General features: G+C 34.0%; 1 protein-coding gene across 4 annotated transcripts; it reads left to right on the top strand.

Moving 5' to 3' along the window:
- The first annotated feature begins 1,470 nt into the window (after positions 1-1,470).
- LOC108465130 (aconitate hydratase, cytoplasmic) lies at positions 1,471-9,604 on the top strand. 4 transcript variants are annotated; one of them, XM_053025672.1, is made up of 21 exons: positions 1,471-1,695; positions 1,944-2,137; positions 2,525-2,629; positions 2,779-2,939; positions 3,044-3,136; positions 3,574-3,759; positions 3,959-4,120; positions 4,645-4,789; positions 4,892-5,034; positions 5,117-5,173; positions 5,324-5,403; positions 5,531-5,606; positions 6,369-6,554; positions 6,766-6,833; positions 6,945-7,063; positions 7,213-7,334; positions 7,570-7,668; positions 7,755-8,234; positions 8,504-8,602; positions 8,689-8,931; positions 9,207-9,604. In XM_053025672.1, exons 1-21 carry the CDS (start codon positions 1,616-1,618, stop codon positions 9,273-9,275), a joined length of 2,967 nt encoding a protein of 988 aa, XP_052881632.1. In that variant the 5' UTR covers positions 1,471-1,615; the 3' UTR covers positions 9,276-9,604. The 4 variants fall into 4 exon arrangements, with proteins under 4 accessions (XP_052881632.1, XP_052881633.1, XP_052881634.1 ...); XM_053025673.1 differs by having other exon boundaries at positions 1,557-1,695; positions 1,877-2,137; XM_053025674.1 differs by having other exon boundaries at positions 1,560-1,695; positions 1,984-2,137.
- Positions 9,605-10,087: the final 483 nt, after the last annotated feature.

The raw sequence follows: 10,087 nt of genomic DNA, 5'->3' as shown, positions 1-10,087 counted from the left end.
ATCTTTCATATTTTAACTAGATTATTGTTTTTAATATATATTTATAAAAATATTCTTCGGATGAAATAGAGATGAAATGGTAAGACTTTTGTGTACACATTATAATAATATTTAATTTTTAAAAAATGCTTTTTAAATTTTTTTCTAATCAAGTTGATGATATTGTGATATAATTCACAATGAAATATTATAATAATATATAAGTGGATTAAGTTTTAGTTTAATTGACATTGATATTATTGCAAATGTAAGGTAATCTAGATTTGAGCGCTGAAATACTTTTATCATCGTATTTAAAAGTTAAAGAGAGATTATATATAGTTATAAACATTATATAAAAATTATAATAATATAAATACATAACAACAACCTCTTTGAGTTTTAGCATTTTTATAATAAATAAAAAATTAATTAAACTTTTGAATTATTCAAATTAAACATTGAAATAGTTAGAGTTGAACTCCATAATCATCTAATAGAAATTAAATTGTTTTAAGGACTAATCAGATTACTAAGCGTGCTTAACATATTATTTGGTATCCGAGTTTGATATTTTTTAATGTGATATTTATATTATTTTCTATATCAATTTAGTACTTGTATTTGACAAAAGTTATATATTTTGGTACTCAAAAGTAACGGTGTTAACTTCTTAATGTTTAATTGAATTTTAGAATTGATTTGATGAAAATTAATTACTAATATTAACAGTTTGGATTTTTCATAATTTTATTAATAGAATAAATTTAATATTAATTGAACTAATTGTTAATATTGTTAGCTAAATATGAATTTTTATTAAAACAATTCTAAAACTTAAATTAAATATTAAAAATTAATATGATTATTTTCGACACCAAAATATATAACTTTTGTAAAATATAAGTGTCACATTGAAAAAAAACACAAACACCAAATTAAAAAAGAAAAGTTAAACTCAATACCAAATTATGCATTATGACTATATTTGATCAAGGACAAAATATAAGCCCAAAAAATTAGTTTAGATAAAAAGTAAGACTCATTTTCTAAATGAACCGAGGCTTAGGTAAACTTTTTTGCTGGGCCCTTGACCGGACCGAATTTGCAAAAAGATGAACTACTATTGTTATTATTATTATTTTGCTATTATTTCGCTATTATATTACTATTATTTTATTATTATTATTTGAATATCATATAATTATTATTTTATTATTAATTTTGTTATTATTTTAAGTGTATTTGCTTACTAAGATGTACCTAATTTTTTTTATTTTGTAGGAAGCATTTATTTTGTATTATATTTTTAAATTTATTTTTATATAAAATTTTTAATACGGGTGAGTTCAACTAAACTTAAGTTTTAACATTTTTATCATACGAAAAAAATTTTATGCCCCTTTTATAAACAAGAACAAGTCTAGACCTAAACAACACGACTCAACTCATTAGTTCTAATTATTTCTATTAACAAATATAAGAAAAAGAATATAATTAAAAGATGCAGGTGGCAGAACTTAATTGGTGAGTGAAAATTAAAACCCTAGACTAGCACTTTTATAGATCCCTGCAATTCCGGAGTGACCAGCTCTGAAGAGGCCAGAGCCGTTCTAGAAAGCGGGCACGTAGCCCTATGCTCCTTCCTCATTCCACTGCCCTCACTTCCCATACGCCTTTCTCTTTCTCTTCTCATCCACTTTTAACAAACTTAAGGTAAAAAATAAAAAAAAATGCAGAAAGGGCCATGAATTTCTGTTTGGTTGCTCCTGTCATTGAATTTCCCTTATCTTCTGCTTAATGATTACTGCCATTATCCTGTGAATGTGTGTTCGTTTAATCCTTTGATCTTTTACATCATCATTTGACGTCATGTATATTTCTACCTCTTCTTCAGCTGCTTCTTCTTTCTTAAGAGCAACTTCCTCTTACACTCGTACTCGCTTTTTTCCTTCTTCTTTGAGGAATCTCAATCCCGCCTCTTCTTCTGCTCTTAACAACCAGCGATCTACTGCATCCGTCGTTGTTCGTTCCTTCCATTCCTCTGCTTCGCGATGGTGCCACCGTCTTGATTGGAGATCTCCTCTTAGCCTCCGTGCTCAGATCAGAGCCTTTAATCCTGTCACTGAACGCTTTCAGAAGCAGTTTGCTACTATGGGTACTACTCTCCAATACTTTTGAAGCTTCTTTCTTTCGCATGCTTTTGATTCTGTTTTAATCTTAATTCAACATTTTATTTGCTGATTTTAGTTTTTAGCTTAGATTAACGTCTCTGTCTTTCTCACTCTAAGTCAAAGTCTTTGTTAGCTTTCAATGAGCGCGAGGCCTCAAATTTAAAATTTTTAATTGTTTTTTTCCGGTTCATGATTAACATATCATTATTGATTGCAGGATCAAGGAGATATATATATATTTTTTAAATTAGTATAATGTTTTAAAAAATGATGTATACCCTATATTCTAATCGTTTGAATTATTTAAAATTGACAATTCAATTCATCACCTTGGAGTTTTGATTTGGTTAACATGTTTTTATGGTTTTCAGCTGCTGAACATCCTTTTAAGGAAGTGTTGACGAGTCTTCCCAAGCCAGGTGGTGGCGAGTTTGGAAAGTTCTATAGCTTGCCTGCTCTCAATGATCCAAGGATTGGTAAATTTCTCGTACAACTATACATATATATACATTCACTCGTTGACTTGATTGGATATACTACTTCATGCCTTGGGTCCAGCCCAGTAATTTCCATTAGTTATGTGACTGATTGTGTCTGTCCCTTGCTTCTGCTGTATATGTAATAGATAAACTACCATACTCGATCAGAATCCTGCTTGAGTCGGCTGTTCGTAATTGTGACAACTTCCAAGTGAAGAAGGAAGATGTTGAGAAAATTATTGATTGGGAAAATACATCACCAAAGCAAGTTGAAATCCCCTTCAAGCCAGCTCGTGTTCTATTACAGGTGTTTGATAATCCTTGTTATACATATACATATTTATATTCTTCTCGACTAAAGGAACAGGTGATGATTTGCTTTGTTTTTAATCCAGTCTGTTTTGTTGCCAGGATTTTACCGGAGTGCCAGCTGTGGTCGACCTTGCTTGTATGCGTGATGCTATGAACAAGCTTGGCAGCGATACTAGCAAGATTAATCCTTTGGTGCGCTTGTTTACATCATTTGCTTGAATATTTACTGTAATAAGGGTACGGACATATTGTCAACCATTTTCTATTTTGAGAGGGATAGTCAGTTACTAGAAGCTATTGGTTAAGATTGTAATCTTTTGAAAATTTTGGCTTAATAAGGTTGTGGATCTTGAGAAATTTTTACATATCATATTAATATGCTAGTTAGTACGAAAGCATAATTAACTGATTTTTTTCATACGTTAGCAGTGTGAGGCATCTTGTTTCCATCTGTGATCCTGATCGGTGTCAGTTCATAGGAAGATATCTTGAGATTTCTAATCGGTATCAGTTCAATAATATGCACTTTTGCATGTAAAATGTCTTCTACAATGTTCCTGACTATCATGGAATAATTTTCCTTTTTAATCTATCCGTAAATTTTGTTACTGAAAATATATTGTATTCAGGTTCCGGTAGATCTTGTCATTGACCATTCAGTTCAAGTTGATGTAACAAGATCAGAAAATGCAGTGCAAGAAAACATGGAGCTTGAGTTTCGGAGGAACAAGGAAAGGTTTTCTTTCCTTAAATGGGGATCTAGTGCCTTCCATAACATGCTTGTTGTTCCTCCCGGTTCTGGTATTGTGCATCAGGTATACTTTGGTATTCAGTGCAATATGCAATACACATTTTGACATAATGGTGGAGTTATCCTTGCTAACCTTATATGTGGCAAATAATTTACTGAGTGATGAATGGATAAGCTCACATGTTTCATTACTTTGAATTTTTCTTGGATGCTTTATCTGTGTGAACATGGTGGCCAAGTGAGTTGACACTGTAAAATTTCAGGTTAATCTTGAATATCTTGGACGGGTTGTGTTCAACACCAATGGCACGCTGTACCCTGATAGCGTGGTTGGAACTGATTCCCATACAACTATGATAGATGGGTTAGGAGTAGCTGGCTGGGGAGTTGGAGGTATTGAAGCTGAAGCAGCTATGCTTGGTCAAGTCAGTATTCTGGTGGACCAACGACAATGTTTTTCTTAAATAGTTTCTAACTTTGGGTTTTGATGATTTCAGTTTTTGCTAATTAAAGTGTGTACTGCAATGATGAGTATAGCCCGATTCTTTTCTACTTAATGTACTACAACTTCATTCTTCTAAACCACATGCCAAAATTAATAGCTAATAGTGAATATAAAACTCACTGCAGGAGTCTGAAGTCTCTTTTAACTTAAGTTGGCATGTTAGTTTATGGTGCAAATGATCTTTGTCTCCTAGTTCTTGTTTGTGGCCATTATCAAGTGGCCATTTTTTTACTTGTTTCAGTTGCTTTTTGACTGAAGATTCTAATCAAATAAGATGATAATTTTTTAATGATTTGAGAATAGTAGTAGTCCTATACACTATCCACTTGTTCTAGTTTGTACTTTCTTTCAATGACACAGTTCTTGTTTGTCTCATTCATTTGATGGAATGTACATCTCTATCACTTGTGTTTTCTAAAGTTAATCTATTTCGAAAATTGTCAGCCGATGAGTATGGTTTTGCCTGGTGTTGTTGGATTTAAGTTATCCGGAAAGTTGAGAAATGGTGTGACAGCTACAGACTTGGTTCTAACTGTGACACAAATGCTGAGGAAGCATGGTGTTGTTGGCAAGTTTGTTGAATTTTATGGTAATTACTTTTCGTGGAGCTGACCTGCAGTTAACTGTAGTTCCTCAATTGCCTGGCCCTCAAATTCTTTATGTAAGTTTTTAATTTTATACATATTTGTAGGGGATGGTATGGGTGAGCTATCATTGGCTGACAGGGCTACCATTGCTAATATGTCTCCTGAGTATGGTGCAACCATGGGATTCTTCCCTGTAGATCATGTTACTTTGCAGTATCTCAAATTGACTGGCAGAAGTGACGAAACTGTGAGTATTCTACTTCATCATATAATTGCCTTCAATCTAAAATTATTGAATAACTAGGTGACATCCTTGTCCTTTAATTCAGGTGGCAATGATAGAATCATATCTCCGTGCAAATAAAATGTTTGTTGACTATAAGGAGGCAAGAATTTTTCTTCTTTTTTACAATTTTACCTTTTGTCCTATAAACTTCTCAACTTTCAGCCGTTCTGCTTGTATTTAGATGTAGCTAGTCTAATTTCTTCCTGTTCTACTTGTGCTTTCCTCCAAACCCAAATCTTGATATGCTCAGCCCCAACAAGAAAGAGTGTACTCATCATATCTAGAATTAAACCTTGCTGAAGTTGAACCCTGTGTTTCGGGACCGAAGAGGTTTGTCTTTTTTCCTTCTGTTTCTAAATTTTTCGGTAGGGCATTAGGTTCTTTGTTTTCTTTGGCATTTATGTATATGTATTAGATATAATATGTTATAAATTGTAACTGCTGCTACTCTTTTCAGACCTCATGATCGGGTTCCTTTAAAAGAAATGAAGGCTGATTGGAATTCTTGTCTTAATAATAAAGTTGGTTTCAAGGTGAGGCTTGCATTTGCTGCATTTCTAAGATCCAGCACTAGTGAACACTTTCATGTTTTAATTAAACAATTATTTATTGTCAATCAATTGCTAATCTGTTTCTTTAACTTTCGATCCAGTTGAAGTCTTGGAGAGAGAACATAACAATTTGATATGATGTATAATGATCTAGAAAAGTAAAATTTACTTGACTCAAAGCAAAATATCTCTGTTGCATAAGATGTGTGTGTGGCTCACTTTCCAAATAAGATGTGATACTGAACTTTGGAGAAAACCACTCCAAAAGCTAGCTATTGAGGTTGGGGAGCCTAGGTCCATATAAACCCCATTAGGAAATCCCTTCCTTTCCTATGGGGCATCCAAGTCCCATACTTTGCAATTGGCACATGACAAGATGTTGACCATATTTGTCACGGAATCAGTAATGGATGAATATTCTATGATAAATCTGACATAGAACAAGAAATTCTCCTTGACTTTTATTTTGGATGATAGGTTCTCTCTTTCTTCCATGTTTCTACACTTCTAACCTCCTTTATCATTTAAGAACTTCATTTATACTCTGCTTTTCCTAAAATCGGGTCACTCAAGCACAGTAACTACAAGGTAGGAAAATAAAAGATAGCTAATAACATTATGTTGGACGGAACATGAAATAGACCCAACTTTGATCAGACCTCTCGTTCAGTCTGTAAATTTATAGAATGGTCGACTTTCTCTTAAACTTTTAAACATTCCGCTGAATGTATTGCCCTGTTGTAGGGCTTTGCTGTGCCAAAAGAGGCACTGGAAAAAGTGGCAAAATTTTCATTCGACGGGAAGCCAGCAGAGCTTAAGCATGGCAGTGTTGTGATTGCTGCAATTACAAGCTGCACCAATACATCAAATCCTAGTGTCATGCTTGGGGCTGGTCTTGTTGCAAAAAAGGCTTGTGAACTTGGTTTACAGGTACTCCTCAATCTCTTCTTATTTTTCTCTTTTTCTTTTCTGTTTCTTTCCAATCCCCTTCTCTCTCTCTCTCTCTCTCTCTCCCTTTTTTGTAAATAAAAAAGAATAAAAACTCCCTCGGATTTATTCAGTCTTCTCACCTTTACGAGAACTACATGAATATTAATATTATCGGACCATAAATGAGTTTGTTTAAATAATTGTTCTTCAGGTCAAACCTTGGATAAAAACAAGTCTTGCACCGGGTTCAGGGGTTGTTACAAAATATCTATTGCAGAGGTATTTCCTATATATTTTTTTTATCTAAATCGGACTTGGAGTGAATATAATCTTTTATAAAATATTTGTATCAGTATGGCAGAATTACCAATTTTGTTTTATTTTGTGCAGTGGGCTGCAAGAATATCTGAATAAGCAGGGTTTCCATATTGTTGGATATGGCTGCACAACATGTATTGGAAATTCAGGAGAACTGGATGAATCAGTTGCCTCTGCTATCTCAGAAAATGGTACCAGTGAATATTTTACTGTTTTTCTGGATCCATAATTAGCTTGATGGAAGCTTGTAAATACACTATTGCATCACATTAACGTGTTAATCATATTCCTTACTCGAGTTTAATGCTTACTAATGTAAATTAATTCTAATATTTTACAGACATTATAGCAGCTGCTGTGCTTTCTGGGAACCGGAATTTTGAGGGTCGTGTTCATGCCTTAACCAGAGCCAACTACCTCGCTTCACCGCCTTTAGTGGTCGCCTATGCCCTGGCTAGCACAGTATGTAATATCTCATTATTTACTGGTACTCAGGGTTTATGTTCTCATTATGTGATCCAGATTAACCTGTGTCTTGTGCATCTGGATTTTTTTTTCCTCATTAAGCTTTCTTAACTTCATTAGTCATCTCACTATGCAAGAGAAGAGGGTGGGCATCGGTACTTTTTAATAAAGGACTAATAGCTTTTGCGGTATCATTTGTGATGATCAATGAGTAACTGTGATTGTTTTTCAGGTTGATATTGACTTTGATAAGGAGCCAATTGGAACTGGGAAGGATGGTAAGAGCATCTTTTTTAAGGATATCTGGCCGTCTACAGAAGAAGTTGCAGAGGTAGACGCCCCAGAATTTGTATATTATCTCAACTTTCGTGTGTTTAAAGCATAAAATTAATTATCTTGGGCTTCTCTGCTGTATAGGCTGTTCAATCCAGTGTCTTGCCAGATATGTTCAGAAGTACTTACCAGGCTATTACAAAGGGTAATCCTATGTGGAATCAGCTACAAGTGCCTTCTTCCATCTTGTACACATGGGACCCCAACTCGACCTATATTCATGAGCCTCCATACTTCAAGAACATGACCATGGAGCCTCCTGGAGTCCATGGTGTGAAGGATGCCTACTGCTTACTAAACTTTGGTGACAGTATCACAACAGATCACATTTCTCCTGCTGGAAGCATCCATAAGGACAGTCCTGCTGCAAAATTCCTACTTGACCGTGGTGTGGAGCGCAAGGACTTCAATTCTTATGGAAGTCGTCGTGGTAATGATGAAGTGATGGCTCGGGGAACTTTCGCTAACATTCGCCTTGTGAACAAGCTGTTGAATGGAGAAGTTGGCCCTAAGACAATACATGTCCCTACAGGAGAGAAACTCTATGTATTTGATGCAGCAATGGTAAGTTATCAATTTTAACCAATTATTTATTAACGGCAACAATTCTTGATATCTTGTCACTTTCCATTTTCCATTAGAGAGTACTTTTATAAGTAAAACTAACTATTCTGCTCTTGTCAATTTTACAATCAAAATTTCTGTTTTAATTGGTATTAAGTATAATTTAATCTGCACCAGTTATTTATATTGGGCAATGATAATAATTTTTAAGTGCTGCCAAATTGATCAAATGTTCAATACAAAGCCTGACAATGAATCTGTAATTTCAGAGATACAAGGATGCAGGGCATGACACCATTGTTTTGGCTGGAGCAGATTATGGAAGTGGTAGCTCCCGGGACTGGGCTGCAAAAGGTCCAATGTTGTTGGTAAGTCTTGATTTCACCACGATGAAGAAACTTGGTCTATACTCCTCAGTTGTACAGTCCACCTGTCTAACTTTGTTGCATAACAGGGAGTAAAAGCAGTAATTGCCAAAAGTTTCGAGAGAATCCATCGCAGTAATTTGGTAGGAATGGGCATCATTCCACTTTGTTTCAAGTCTGGTGAGGATGCAGACACTCTAGGTTTGACTGGTCACGAGCGTTATACCATTGATCTCCCAAACAAAATATCCGACATAAGACCTGGCCAAGATGTAACCGTCACGACTGACAATGGGAAGTCTTTCACTTGCACTGTCCGCTTTGACACTGAGGTAATAAACGGTTTCAGTTATTTGTTATGTGCAAAATAATGCGGCATATGCATGTTTTACTATCTTCTGTTATGTGATTATCGCTGCCTGCACATTTCAATTTAGAAACGAAAAGTACCCCTTTGTCTGAAAAATGCAACTACTTAGTCCTTACATGATTATTTACATTGATCTAATTCCACTTAGTCCAAATATGTGGCAACTTTTTAACGAAATTACGTATTTTAGAGCCTGAGATATGTAATACCAGAGCTGATTTTGGGTTGCAATTGCAGGTTGAATTGGCATACTTCAACAATGGTGGTATACTTCCATATGTTATTAGAAACTTGATTAAACAGTAAGTGCATTGGTTGGGAGCCATTTCTAGATCTTTCATCAATTGTAAAACGTGAGATGCAAATAAAGGTACTAAAATAACTGAAAATTTCCCGTTAATAGGGACTCCTAGTTTTCCTTCAGTTTAGGTTTTTAGGACAGGCCTTGCCTGTCTGTCAATAAACAAAATTACTTCAAGAAATTTAGCTTTTTTTTTTTTCTCATTGACCTAATGGGGATATTTCGATTGGCGGACTTTGTCGATTTGTATTACTGATTAGACATTAAATTATTGGACTTTGTTGAATTATAGTACACAATAAAGCACCTTGAGAATTCAAGGTTATCTTTTCTATTTTTGTGTGTTCAACAATTATTCTGTTTTCAATTTAAGATCTTTACCCTAACCTCGTTTAATTTTGGTATTCTATTTTTATTACATGACCATGATTTATTTATTTTTTTGTTTTTCTTGAAAGTAATATTTGGGGATTAACTTTTTAAAGTTTTATCAGCTTCAATTACACAACTTTTTCAAGTTCTTACAATTTTTATAATATTTGTGTAATTTGTTTTATGTAATTATGAAAAAATTATCTAATTACGAATTACATACTGTTTTGTGTAACACAAATTAAACAAATAATCAATTTCACATACTATATATTGCGACTTCTCTAATATTTTGTGACATTAGAGTTTATGGAAAGCCTATGTTCAAAAGAGTTATTTTTAGAATTTTTGATATCAACAATTACGAAACTAAAAATATTAGAAGGATAGTACAAACCAAAACTAAAACCAAAATGTTCACTACAAATTCAAATTGTTGAGGGTG

This window comes from Gossypium arboreum, chromosome 3 (genome assembly GCF_025698485.1).
Source record: "Gossypium arboreum isolate Shixiya-1 chromosome 3, ASM2569848v2, whole genome shotgun sequence".
Lineage (NCBI taxonomy): Eukaryota > Viridiplantae > Streptophyta > Magnoliopsida > Malvales > Malvaceae > Gossypium > Gossypium arboreum.
This window is presented reverse-complemented; position numbering and strand designations above follow the sequence as displayed.

Bases quoted from the DNA above. Each gene is read 5' to 3' on its own strand.
- LOC108465130 (XM_053025671.1), top strand. From the start codon at position 1,852: ATGTATATTTCTACCTCTTCTTCAGCTGCTTCTTCTTTCTTAAGAGCA. The intron at 2,138-2,524 runs GTACTACTCTCC...TATGGTTTTCAG, and splicing joins GAAGCAGTTTGCTACTATGG to CTGCTGAACATCCTTTTAAG. The intron at 7,064-7,212 runs GTACCAGTGAAT...AATATTTTACAG, and splicing joins CTCTGCTATCTCAGAAAATG to ACATTATAGCAGCTGCTGTG.